Here is a 15197-nt window from a genome sequence, read left to right as displayed (position 1 = left end):
GGCGAATCAGCCGTAAACCCGGCAAATTGTATTCTGAGTTAAAGTGTAAAATGTATGTGAAGGTCGTATTCATAGGTGTATCAATTCGCTATGCGATAAGTATCTTATCAAACGCTGTTTAAATCAATCAATAATACTACTGCTGAAGAGGATAATAAGCTTCTACCTATTTCTATAGAATAGTTCTTGTCTTTGTTTGCTTTGGCTAAATCCTGTTCAAGTGGTAGATAACAAAGCATTGTATTTTGTCTAGGTAGGCCTATGTATAATCAACAATGAACAATGAGAGGATATTTCTGAACCTCGTTGACTTGGGGATGATTTGAAATGACCGCCAATTATGACTGTTGGATATTTATTACCAGAAATGTAGAAAAAGAGACACATGTAGAACCGATAAAAAATACAATTTTGTCGAAGGAACAGAGTTCAACAAATCATAACCCCGCTTTTGGATATCTTTTGAAGTCAAATGATATACCATTTTAAAGCTTATGGTATATATTTTCTAAACACGAAATAAAACAAAATTGACCGGGCCGACTTTACGGCTGATTCGCCGCGTCCAGTCACATATGAGGGAGGCACTTTAAGGAAGAAGAAGGACCTCACAGGTCAAAACACAATGACCTTTTAAAAGTCAATACAGATGCAACCATTCTCTGCATGGGTAAATTTGATTCTTCAAGACAAGCTTTCAGAAACCTTTTATTTTTATTTAAGCCCCCTGGGGTGGTCTTCAAAATCTTCAAAAAAGTCATTTTTGGCAGGCTGAAAGAGTTAGAAAAACAACAGAAACGGTAGAATATTCAAATACTCCTACTCGCTACGCTCGCATCATATATGTAGACCATTTAAGGTTTGCAAATTGGGAACCCTAAAATTTAGCATATTTACGAAGGTGGGGGGCAAAGATTTTTTGCCAGACCACTTGGAAATTTTACCTCCCTGGTTCAAAATTATTACACAGCACCTAAAGAGAAAGAAGAAGTAGATTTACAGATTAATACAAATGACTTTATTAAGGGGTAAAAAACAATAAATAGTAATTTTTCTATTAATAGGAAAAAAATCAAAATGTATCTTCAAAAGTATTCAGCATGTAACCATAGACCATCAATGGTCTATGATGTAACATAATGACAGTATACATTTATATAATGACATCCTTATAGTTATGTGATCAACCTTGAGTGTATCTCAATATACATTAATGCAATGGCATTGTCCTCGACCTTGAGTATTTCTGGCTCAGTGCATTCATTATTAATTAAAGTACAAGACAAAAGCTTGCCAATTTATTAACAAACACCTTGTTTTATTTAATTGATATTATTTAATCATTGAATCAATCCTATATAGCAAGGCTGAAAGAAGGCACCTGCTGAATTAATTAAAAGTGCATTTGGATGAGTAGACCATGGCTAGCAATAAAGAATTGCTAATAATATCAAATATTTTTGTCTGAAAGCAATAAATATAGAGATTGGAATTAGACTGCTTCTGCTAGTGCACAGCATGTCTGCATTTCTGAAGACAGTAAATATTTCGCTTCTGCTAAATTGAGACTGTTCTCACCAAATGAGAGGAAAGTTGCAAATTTTATTTTTGAGTAAGGCCATCTTAATTTAATAGTTCGTCTCAAAGCTCTTTTTGGTGTGTTATTCAGTTTTTTTCCGCTGTTTTAATTTGTATCCACATCCATCCACCACACAAAAATCTCACATCTGACATTGCCAGACATCAAAATAAAAATAGCCTAAATCATAAATCTCAATAAAATTCTTCATCTTGACCACAGTGAAACCTCCTTGAGAGATGAAAAGGTGGTCTATTCTTGTCAAAAAGCAAATCCCACAGATTAAAATAAAATTATAAAAAAATAAAAAAAAACATTCCGCATTAGGTTTTTAACTTGGGAAGGGCTTTGAGATGAATGGTCATATTCATATTCTCTAGATCATAAGCTTTAAAGTGATATATAACTTGTCAGGGTTGCTCCTTCACTTTGCATTCAAAGCCAATATTTCAATGAAGAATGCCTTTGTTTTCTATTGTTTTGTGACATGTTCAATGAATCATATTATCTATGCCCGTGGAACGGTGGCATAGATATTGTATTTGTTGTGTTTAGTCTTCGACTTCTTCTTCTCCTCCTTCTCCTCCTTCTCCTTCTTCTCAAGACCAGTTCTTTGCACTCCTCTAGCTCAAGAACTAAAGTAGCCTCGGGGCCCATACTTGGTACAATGATGGCCCATGACCCCTACAAACATCCTAGGGTATCCCCGACCCCAGAGGTCAAAGGTCATGGGCTACAGGGGGCAATATGTGTAAAATTTCAAACATCTCTAGCTCAGGAACTATAGCGCCCTCAGGGTTCATACTTAGTATAATGATGGGCCATGACCTCTAGAAGTAACTTATGGTAGCCACGACCCCAGAGGTCAAAGGTCACAGGCTACAGGGAGCAATATGTGTATTTTTTTAAACCGGTTTAGCTAAAGAACTATAGCGCCCTCAGGGTTCATGCTTGGTACAATGATGGCCCATGACCTTTAGATATTTCCTGAATTAACATCGACCCCAGAGGTCAAAGGACATGGGCTACAGGGAGCAATATGTGTAAAGTTTCAAACAGCTCTAGTTCAAGAACTACAGCGCCCTCAGGTTTCATACTTGGTACAATGATGGCCCATGACCCTAGATGTATTCTGTGGTAGCCGCGACCCCAGAGGTCAAAGTTCAAAGGCTTTAAAAAGCAAACTAGGTACAACCTATTAACACATTGTAGCGCTATATGTACCGTTTTGTTAGTTACCTGTGTTTGCAATGATAACGGCCCGAATCGTACGTCAAGGAAATTGATCACTTGACAAAATTCCTTAAAAGGAATGTGTAGGCATTTTGATATTGGTGCCTTGGACCACCTCAAAAGGCTGTCATTGGGGGACATGGCGTATGGTTGGTTAATGGGTGTTAGGAGGGTTAAGGGTTGTCACGGTTTGTAATGGGGGGTGACCAAGGGGTGGTCACCAGTTTTTTAGATTTGGCGCCCAATTGGGCGCTTTTTTTAAAATTTTAAGTGCTATGAGGATGATACTTATATCAATTAAAGCTTATAAAAAGGGCTTCCACATAATGGTCACCAACTTTTGGATTTGGCGCTTTTTTATTTAAGGTGCTATGAGGATAATACTTATGGTGGTCACCAACTTTTGGATTTGGCGCCCAATTGGGCGGTTTTTTATTTTAGGTGCTATAATAATGATAGGGGTACTTATATCATTTAAAGCTTATACCAAGGGGTATAAGTTTTCGTTTTGTGAATAGGGGAAGGGGGGTTGGGTGTGGTCACGGGCATAGATATTCGTGTTTGGTCAAACACAACTGTGGTTTCTAGTCTTTTTTTCTTCTCTGGTGACTTATTGAGGATCAGCAAATGACAGATTGGGAAAATACATATAAACCATATTTTCTTTTCATAAGTAAAAACAACTTGGAACCTTTGAGATTCTAATGTTCAAGTAACCCCATTTGAAATCTGTACTCCTGTGTGGGAGATTAAGGTCATGTCTTCCATAGAGGGTGTATGGATTTCAGCTGGAATAGCCTATGACAGATCTCTGAATGTCCCTTTAAGCAATCTGTGCTGTCATTGAAATGTTTTTTTTATCTTGTTGACATGTCGGAAAAATTTATCAACATGGTGACATAAAAGTATGCCCATCACTCGGTCAAGAATGTCAAGGAAGTTAAATAAACAATTGTATATACCACAGTAAATGTGTATTCTATGAATAACGCTAGACATTCCACAATATACCTTCGCAGCCTGGATCAGCTCCCCAATTTTCGTACGGGCTACAACGAGACAATTAGCAGTAAGTTCCTTGTTCAGAGAAATTTCAAGCTAACTCAATTTTTTTACACAAGAGCATACTAACCACTGCCAGGATTCGAGCCCACACTCTCTTGCACCATATTCCAAGCCTTATCGATTGAGCTAACTTGACTGCATGTTGCTTCATGCACCCATGAATGTTTATTGTGTTTTGCAGAAAAACTGATTTATTTTCCGCAATTTTTTTCTTCAGAATGAACAAACAACAAAACGCAGAAGAAGACACAGTACAGACAATAGAGAGGTATGTTGACAATGTTTGACTTTGTATTAGAGTAATGCATGATAAAACCAAGTACCATTATCACCCAATCCCACTGGCTTTTCAATTCAAATAAATAAAAAAGGTGGGACGTAATTTGGCTCAAAGAAAATCGGAAACCCCAAATTCCGGGGTGAAGGACACAATCTATTTTTTCTTAAGCTTATGACATTTTGAATTGGTTTTTATGACCCTCCACCTTTGTCAAAATGTAAGTATACTTGTATGTGTAAACAGTTCCCTTATGCTTGTGTGCTAATTAACCAATTTTACCTTATGTATGTGATTCCAGCGTAAATATCCATTGCATCCAATGATTCATAACAAATCAAAGATTGGAATGACATCCAAGTTGAAGCGGCTAGGTTTCCAAAAATTACCATGGTACATGTATAGTAATCAGATATTTTCTGAATTTCTGACTTTATTCCAAGTTTAGGGGTTGGGATTATTATTGCATATGGACTACAATCAAGTGATTACGGTACTTGCAACCTCCTTGCGTTCAAGTTACATATTTCTGACCAGTTTTATAGATGTTCAGGGAAGAATGTTTTTTGAGAAATCAAAATAAGGATGACACTTTCTGTGTCTTGTGTAAACAGTCTCTTTCCTAGGGATGTTGTTTTTCAAAACTGCATGCAAAACTACTTGGTACCTTTGTTTGAAAAGATTTAGAAAATAGGTCACCTGTAAGACGTATATCAAAGGTAATAAGCGTGGGATGGAAATGATGTGCTATATAATGGTTTTTGATTATTGTGAAACGAAACGGTGGAAGTGGTTAAAGTCAATTTCATCAGTAGTTATAGATCCTTTTTTATCCCCTAGCTTTAGCAATAAAGGGGAATATTGAAATGTACTGCACCAAAAAAGTATCCGAACACTTGGAAAAAATTCCCAATTTTAAACCTAAACCATATTCCATCGATAATATCCATGACATCCAATGATTCATAACCAATCAAAGATTGGAATGACGTTCAAGTTGATGTGGTGAGGTTTCCAAAACTTACCATGTGATAATAATTAGATATTTTCTTAATTTCTGACTTTATTCCAAATTTAGGGGCTGGGATTATTATCGGATATGGGACTAAAATAGCGTGATTACAGTACTTACAACCTTCTTGAGTTCAAGTTACATATTTTTGACAAGTTTTATTAGATGTTCAGGGGAGAACGTTTTTTGAGAAATGAAAATAAGGATGACACTTTCTGTGTCTTGTGTCAACAATCTCTTTCCTAGGGATGTTGTTTTTCATAACTGCATTCAAAACTACTTGGTACCTTTGTTTGAGAAGATTTAGAAAATAGGTCACCTATAAGATGAATATCAAAGGTAATAAGCGTGGGATGGAAATGCTGTGCTATATAATGATTTTTGATTATTGTGGAATGAAATGGTGGAAGTGGTTAAAGTCAATTTCATCAGAAGATCCTTTTATCCCCTGGCTTTAGCCCAGTGACGTAGTTAGGGGTTGTATTGCTTAAGGCAAGGATACAGAAATATAAAATATGTCGCCCCAACTTGTTAAGATATTTTTTGCCAACTGAAATTGTTAGGCACAACATCTTTTTTGGTCCTATAGCGCTATCCGTGCCTGAAGTGGTACCGATGGCTCTTTTTATTGTGCCCTGAACATCTGCACAGCGCATTCATTTTTTATTTAAATGAAAAACAATAACACTATGCAACTGTTAATTATTATGCTTGATACAATATATTTCATCTCCAGGGAGTGATGTTTAGAGTCATCGGTACATAACCGGGCACCGATAGTTCTATAGGACCAAATTCGATGTGGTGCCTTATTGACCCCAATTTTTTTGGCCCAGTGTGCTCGAGAATCAAAGTATGGGAGGGGTCAAAAAATTTCAAATGCACTTATTTGTAGCAATCTTAATCCTTCAATATGACCAAATTTGGTTAATTTTCATGCAAACAGAAGGGGAAATGTAGGCCACAATGTTATGACATGATCGCGTTCTGACGTGGAATATGTGTTTTTCCCTGCATTTGTAACATACAGAAGTTTACAGCTAATGAAGGTATGTTCTATCATATAATAGACATCGTCAGTGTGCACATACACACAGTCACACGTCACATATAAACATGTAAGCACAGACACGCAGCCACACACCTACCTGCACCCCAACAAATAAACACACACACAAATATGCAAAGTAAGTAGACAATAATATGAATCAAATTCTGGATTCTCCAATGGTTTTTAGTAACATTGCGACCCGTTTAGCAGATCTTCATCAGATTGTGCAGAGACTTGACTGATGGTTTGGTCATGTGATGGTAATCGGTGAGGTAGTAGTTTCATAGTCGGGTCCCAGTCATGTGATTACTGGAAACGGAGATCCCCTTCTTATTGAGTGGGTGCTCGGCTCTTTCTCGGATGGCTTCTATGTTTCCTGTTATCGCAAGCCTTGTACCCCTCCTTGAAACTACTTCCTCATCGATTACTATCATGTGACCAAAACATTGGTCAAGTCTCTGCGCAGTTTGATGAAGACTCAGTGAACAGGTTACAATGTTAAAATCCTTTTGTGAGTCCAGAATTGATTTATTATTACTACTGGATGACTCAAAACATTCATAATCATGCAAAGAAAGCATTTCGAAGGACTTGCTGGAATAAAATATCTGTGTCTTAATCAATAATATGGAAAGTATGCACAACTTTATAAAACATGATGATTAACAAAATAATACAACAAAAAAACCTGTCAACTTGGGACTGATGTACGATGTTCTGTGCAAACAAAAGCATAATTTTTTTAAAGAAATTCTTGAAATTGTACCAGGTCCTCGTTCTTTTACTATTGTGTTCATGCATGAATGATCTGCTCAAAGACACCCCAACTGGCATGGCACATGCACACACAGCTTCTTATATTCACCCCTAACCATGGAGCCATAGATTTCACACAGACAACTCAAGGAGTGACATTTCACATTGAAACCACACAATGGACTTTTATACACTAATTTGACAATGAATTGCCATATGGTGGACCTGACATTACACCTTGAATGGGGGACTTACAGGCTAAGTTCTTTCTGAAGGTATGTAGCACCCTCTGGATTAGGTCTTATAACTGCGGACATCTACTGTGTTTGTGTGTCCATGTTTTGCATAAGGGTCCACAGTTGCTGTTGCAAACAGATGCACATACCCCCTACAATATGTACATCTACTTGTTCCTACTTACTATCAAACATGGATATTGGGTAAAAACCCTTACAATTGGGTAAAAACTGTGGATGTAACTTTCACTCTGACCGTGGACACACATGGTCAAACTGCAGGGAACCCTGGACCTCTCATATAGCTTTTTTTTTCTTTATACCTCAGTGAGGTTGGCGAAACGCCTTTATTTTATTTAGTTTATATATCAAGCTCAAAAACTTGCTATTCCACAATATTGCGGCTCAGAAGCCACGGCATGTAAATTAACATTATCAAAACATTATTGTATAACTTATTACAGTATATTCAAATGAACCTTAAGTTCATCCCAGACATTTTGATTTTCTTTTATAATTGTTGGCACATTTTCTGCATTTGTTGTTATTTCATTCAATCTTTCTCTCATATAGCTGGCTGTAGGATATATAGTGTTAAATGCATTTTTACACCACCAGCAATCCAGCTATAAAAAGCAAGTACAGTCCCCTATTGCAGTTGCGTTAAGAATCAGGTGTGTGTCATCATTTGGCACTGTAAACAAGCGCACCCCAACATACACATACACACACATGTAAAATGGCCCCACTTCTCATTTATTGAATAACTAGCATCCGTTCACTTATTGACCATCCATCTACACAGCATGAAATCTGAGTTCATTCCAGCTTTTCATGATTTCTCTGGGGTTTCAAATAACCTTATTTGTACAGACGTTTCCACTTTAAATTACTTGCTTCTCAGTAGTTGTTCAATATGACCAATCTCAAGTTTCCACAGAATATAAAAAAGTACAGTGCCATAACCTGTATCTTATATAAGGCTGTTCCAGTTGAAATCAATACACCCCTATGAAAGACATGACCTTAATCTACCACACAGGGAGTGTGAATTTCAAAAGGGACTATCAAAATGGGTGACTCCATTTGAAATTCACACTCCCTCTGTGGGAGATTAATGTCATGTCTTCCATAGGAGGGTGTATAAATTTCAACCGGAATAGCCTGTACTGTCCACAAAGTATAGATATTCACATAATTGCCCTGAAACGTGCAAGACTTGAATTAACATACAGTTTAATATTGATTGTTACCCACCTGTGCCTCTTGTGTATAAACCTGTGCAGAGATCCCTGGGGGTGGGTGAGCAGGTTGACTATTGAAATAGGAAGTATAGGTGTGCTAATATAGAAGAAAATAAACTATGGTCAATTCCTGCTTGATTGTCTCTATCAACACCATTTTGGATGCAGTCCATTACCTGGCAGGCAGAGGAGGTAGTATCTGTGTAAATTAATACAGTTCAGATTTTAATACCAATGTTTGAACAGGACACCTGTCTTTAATTGTTAAACAATAATTTCTACTTACTTGATTTAAGAAACCCAGTGCCAGCTGCCTGGCCACTCAAGAAATATACTGTACATGATTGAAGAAAAAGTGGTGAAAAGGGATGTTTTTATGGGGGAGGGAAGGGGGTGTTTACCAAACAAAATTCTTGAATTACAATTACAGGAGTTGAAAATCAGAAAGGGTCTTTGTTTTTTATTATGCTGATTCTACAGGGCAGTTTTCAAATATTATACATGTAGTACTGAACAACCTTTATCATGATTTCAAAATCAGTCTATATTCACTGGTGCTCCTTGAAGTTGAATAAAATCTTCCCGGATCATTTCCCACTGGTTCTGAATGTTTCTTTTACTCACTTAGTATATAATGCCAGTCCACCCAAGCTTGTTTATCTGTCTATAAAATCTTTCTGTACGGTGTTCCTTAGGGTGGGGTGAATGGGTCACATCTTATAAGGGTTTAGGTGTGCAGTAATGAATATGAAATTCAAACTGTTCACGATTCCTAATATTTTTGTTATCTCACATGATACACCTACTCAATTCATAGTTTATAGTGTATTCTTAACACTTGAGAACATTCCTGAAACTTATTGGTTTTTACCTGTGTGATATGACACGATAGCATACACTTTAGCGTGTGGGTGTCGACGTGATACTCGTGCGCGCCATTTGAACCAATCGGAGGTGCATATACATGAAGCAACAACAGGGCTGATTGATTTTAAGCCTTAGGTAATTCCATGTAAAATGAAGGATTTAATTTGATTAAAATTTGGTATACTTATGATATTTTTATATATTTTTTAAGAACGAGATTCGCCTCATTGTTTTACTTAAAATAATGATGTCGCCTGTGTTATATGAGACGATAGATGCACTCCAGTGGCTAAAAACAATACCTTTATTCTCTAATTCAGCATGATAGAAATTATTCATATGATTTTTCAATATTTTGATATATGTGACACAATCTGGACCATGGTGCTAAAGGCGGTGAATTTGAAATTGAGATAAAGGCAAAAATATGGAGTAAAAAACAATAAAATACATAACAAAATAAACATCACAAAGCTTGAGAACTTTAGAACCAAGTATGCTACATCTTTGAAGTTTTCAGTGTATGATAGCCTATTGTTTGTATAAGGTAATAATTATAGTAACTTAATTTTCAAAAATGCCTCCATTGGTCCCCATGGAGCAGATCATGTCACATATTACAAATCTGAAAAATAAAATAAAATAACCAAAATCAATGCCAAATATGGATGGTGTTTTCCAAAATTTTACTACAGGCTTCTATGATGGGTAAAGTACCAAAATGTTACTAAAATACTTCATCACTCAAAAAGTTGCTCCTAGCACTCTGTAATTATAGTTAAAAAACTGATTATGGGAATACTTTTTGAGGAAAAAAAATCCCCCAAACTCTGTAAAATTATTAAATTTAAGTTCATATTCCTCCCCACATTTGTGACTTCTTTATCATAGCCTGTGCACAGTAAGAAGCAGTGAGATGAGGAGATAAGCATGCATGGTTACTTGTGCGTGTTATCTGTAACATGCATGTTGCAGAAATGTATTGTATGTGCCTGCACAGCTATGATTTTTACCGGCAGATTTACAAGAACCCTTGGAGACCAAATCATGCTGCATCCACCTTAAATCATATCTAATAGTGCAGGACTCCCTTGGGCTAATGAAAAACAGGTGATGAGATAAACACTCACTATGTGACATTTCATGTACTATTAAAATATTATTGCATGTGGAGGAAAATGCTATCTACAGTAGATAACACATATTAAAACAATTAAACATAAACTGCTATCGACAGGAAATAACTCTGCTAAAAAGTTGAAGGATACAGATGTAAAATGCTATCTACATAGAGTGTGAATACTTAAAAGGTTAAAACACATTGACATAAAATGCTATCTACAGTAGATAGCACATACTAAAAAGTTGAAACATACAGACATAATGCTATCTAAAGAAGATATAGCATACTAAGCTGAAACATGCAGGCATAAAATGCTATCTACAGTAGATAGCACATAGTAAGAAGTTGAAACATACAGAAGATAATAGCATACGGTACTAAGCTGAAACATGCAGACATAAAATGCTATCTACAGTAGATAGCACATAGTAAGAAGTTGAAACATACAGAAGATAATAGCATACGGTACTAAGCTGAAACATGCAGACATTAAATGCTATCTACAGTAGGTAGCACTTACTAAAAAGTTGAAACATACAGGCATAATGCTATCTACAGAAGATAACACTGAAACATGCAGACATAAAATGCTATCTACAGTAGGTAGCACATACTAAAAAGTTGAAACATACAGACATAATGCTATCTACAGAAGATATAGCATACTAAGCTGAAACATGCAGATATAAAATGCTATCTACAGTAGATAGCACATACTAAAAAGTTGAAACATACAGACATAATGCTATCTACAGAAGATATAGCATACTAAGCTGAAACATGCAGATATAAAATGCTATCTACAGTAGATAGCACATACTAAAAAGTTGAAACATACAGACATAATGCTATCTACAGAAGATAATAGCATACTACGCTGAAACATGCAGACATAAAATGCTATCTACAGTGGATAGCGCATGCGAGAAAGGTAGAACCCACTGGGCAAAATGTTTTCTACAGTAGATAGTGTATTCTAAAAAGGTGTCACATCTACAGTAGATAGCGCATGCTAAATAGTTGAGACATGCAGATAAAATGCTGTCTACAGTACTATTTAAACAGTTGAAACATACAATGTAAAATGCTATCTACAGTACTTAGCACTACAAAAGTTGAAACACAGATGTATAAATGCTATCTACAGTAGATAGCACATACTAAACAGTTGAGACATGCAGATGTAAAAATGCTATCTACAGTAGATAGCGCATACTAAATATTTGAGATATGCAGACATAAAATGCTATCTACAGAAGATAGCATATGCTAAAAAGTTAAAACACACTCTGGGCAAAATGTTATATATAGAAGATAGCACTACTAAACAGATGAGACATGCAGATGTAAAATGCTATCTACAAAAGATAGCACTACCAAAATGTTGGAACACACACTGGGCAAAATGCTATCTACAGAAGATACTAAAAGGTTGAAATGTACGGATATAAATTGCTATCAAAAGTAGAAAGAACATACTAAATAGTTAAAACACACAGAGCTAAAATGCCATCTACAGTAGATAGCATATACTAAAGTGTTGAAACACCAGGCATAAATAGATAGCACTTACTAATTTATTAACAAAAAATGCTATCTTAAGTAGATAGGGCATACTAAAAAGTTGCAACATGTAGACATAAAATGCCATCTACAGTGGGGTAGTAGATAGAGTATATTTAATAGTTGAAACACAGAGACATAAAACACTATCTACAATAGTTTAGCGCATACTAAAATGATGAAACACACAGACATAAAATGCTATCTACAGTAGATAGCACATACTAAAAAAAAAAAACTCAAGCCCCTCCATTAAAATAAAAGGAGAAAAGAAGATAATTATGAAACTGTTCAGTTGCCACACTCTAGAAAAATATGGGTTCAGGAAATTGGCCAAGCAAAGTAAGCCAAAATGTTTTTGAGGAAAGCCATCTCAAAAAACCTGAATATAATTTGACTATTGGCTAGATTATTGAATAGCCTTTAAAGGTAATGAAAGTGGTCTGGTCATTTCAACAATTCATTATGCAATTTGCTTTCATGAGGTGATAATAATTTGATTTAAAGCTGAACTATATTCAGTCGTAGCGATGAGCAATTGATTTTTGACCATGAGGGAGAGTGTTTTTGCTTTTGGCTATTTAGAAAGAAAACGGATTGGAAGAAAACCAGTCGCTTGTCACCCAGTGACCGATTGTAAATTCAGTTACATAACAATCTTTAAGGTCGGTACAGCTTTAAGCCAATGTTTCAAAACTGAGCCAGTTTGTCAGTCACTGAGTATACAATGTAACATTCAGTGTCGTTCATTTAATCACACAGTATAATTCAATTATAAGTAACAGACAGTAATGTGTAATAGTACTACATGACTCTATCATTATACACTGCGCAAGGTTTTAATTAAATTGTCCACCCATCAACAAGGAGGACGACGTTGTAATAATAATGTTTGTCTTCGGAGACAAGTGTATTCAACTGAACATAATTGGCCTTTCATTGATCTGGCCAGAGATACATCAACTACGGTACAAATGGTAATTTTAAGCATGGTTAATTTTTACTCTTACAATTTCAAGATTTTAGCTTACTTTAACACCTGATAACTACTGATTTTCTTACAGCGATTCTGATTGGTTAATTATGCGATCAAGTCATCTGAGTGACCAATTAAAATACAGTTTCTATTCAATGCTCTTCAGCCGTAGCACCATTCTTACCATGTTACTGATTGGCTCAATAAATCATAATGGTCTTCTTGTAACCAATCAGCATGTAGTACTCATATGGTTAATGTGTTATTTTCAAGTCATACACTTACACACTTTATCAACCTTGTCACATGCTTAAAATTTTGTGCAATCTTAGACAAGCGCAGTAAACATGTGAAAATTTATGTAGCATGAAAATTTACACATTATGAGTACTGTGGCTGTCGTTGACCAACTGGGCTCAGTGTATTGATGGAGACTGTGTCATTATATAGATGACTTGACGTATGGAAGGATCTCTGAAGTTTATTTTGCCTCTAGCATTAATACTCTGTATACCATGCTAGCCATAGGCTTCAACATAAAAAGTCCAAGTTTTGAGATATTTTCTCAAAATATCAAGAGCTATCTTAAGAACCACTGAACCAATACTAGGCTTGTTTGTACTCATTTTAATGCTATTTTAATGCTGATTACAAATATGATCATGAAAATGTACAATTCTGAAATTCTTTTAATTAATTTTTTGGAGGAACTTGTCGTCTGCAGTCGACACCCATGTGGAGAGAGTTAAGCTAAAATGAAATAGTAGTTAGTGTGTCAAGTAAACTGACTTAAGAAAACATTGCCCTAATGAACATTGCAGAAATTCAGATAGTATTATCTCCTTGGTATGAACCACTTCATATCATATTGTAACAGAAGTGTATGAAAGTCTTGAGAAGGACTTGCTGTGTACGTAAAGTATCAGGTTTGAATTGCAATGATGACCCACTTTTCTGATAAATGATCTACCTCCTCAATTCCAGCTCATAGTTCTGTTCAACTGGACTTGCGTTTTTAGATGGCTACGGTATCATGTCATATCCATGACGCATCGTCAGTCTTAGTCAGCTCTGTATTATTAACATGTGACGTCACGGTGGTAGAAGTAACGTCACACTGGAGTTGTTGAGGAATTATCCTGATGGTTGGTTCGTAACTCTATATAACAAGTTGTGGAGTAGTCCCCATCCGTGATTCAAATATAAAGTCTTCAATACCCTATCTTTTCACGGGAAAATCTGTTCCCAGGACCCTTCTTTTGAAAACTGTACCAGCATATAGCTACTCTCCCCCCATCCAGAAAAGTGGGATGGAAGGATAATGGGTTTGAAATTGAGGTCTACATGTATAGAGTAAAAAGAATTCCTCACCTACTATAATTTGATTCATCTGAGGTAATGACATCAATGCTCTTTCGCAGTTGTGCCGTAAGTGTGCAGACAAACCGTCCTGTAGATGCGTGCATGTACACTCAGGATGTTTAACTTTACGCGCGCGCGATTTGAAATATGCATGTACGACACAACTGAACTTGAGATGAACCAAATTATATGAAACAAATTACACAACTCTACTTTGTCTTTGCAAATTTAGTTATATCCATCTCAGTTGTGCAGTAGAATGTCATGTGTAATTCACCCAACAGTTTTCTGACCATTGGGCTATTACATTTAATATCCACACTACCCCTGTGGAAGATTTTGGAAATATCTGTCACAGGGGGAAGTATGTTTTTCAAATGTAACTAGTCAGAGTTAATCATTTTGAAACCCATACTCCCCCTGTATAATGGCTTTACCTAAATCTTCCACATCTGGAGTGAGTTTTTCAAATGGAAGTTACCCAACTGTCTATTCTATTTGAAACTCATACTCCCTATGTGGCAGATATTTCCAAAATCTTCCACAGGGGTAGTGTTGATTTTAAATGGAATAGCCCATTGTAGTGGGCATTGTGCACTCTGTATTGCCTTTAAAACCCGGATAAGATCCTGCGCAATTAAAACCATAAAAGAGCAATGAAGATGCCATATCCCTGCTGGAGGGACTTCCACTCCCACACTATTCAGTTTCTCTGTCTTAGCGTATGCTGGTATTTATCTACTTGGGTCAGGAGATAGTAGCTATCAAAGTGAAAGGTGTCTTGGCTTAATGGGCTATTCCAGTTGAAATCCATACACCCCCTATAGAAGACATGACCTTAATCTTCAATACA

At 36.2% G+C, this 15197-nt stretch overlaps 1 protein-coding gene across 1 annotated transcript in view; it reads left to right on the top strand.

The window, feature by feature from the left end:
• The window catches only part of LOC140172734 (piezo-type mechanosensitive ion channel component 2-like), a 143321-nt gene that overhangs the window by 103959 nt on the left and 24165 nt on the right, over positions 1–15197 (top strand). The window contains exon 8 of the mRNA XM_072195866.1: positions 4095–4145. Coding sequence (XP_072051967.1) covers positions 4095–4145 — 51 coding nt within the window. The remainder of the gene's footprint in view (positions 1–4094; positions 4146–15197) is intronic.

Source organism: Amphiura filiformis, chromosome 16 (assembly GCF_039555335.1).
Source record: "Amphiura filiformis chromosome 16, Afil_fr2py, whole genome shotgun sequence".
In the NCBI taxonomy this organism is placed as follows: domain Eukaryota; kingdom Metazoa; phylum Echinodermata; class Ophiuroidea; order Amphilepidida; family Amphiuridae; genus Amphiura; species Amphiura filiformis.
This window is presented reverse-complemented; position numbering and strand designations above follow the sequence as displayed.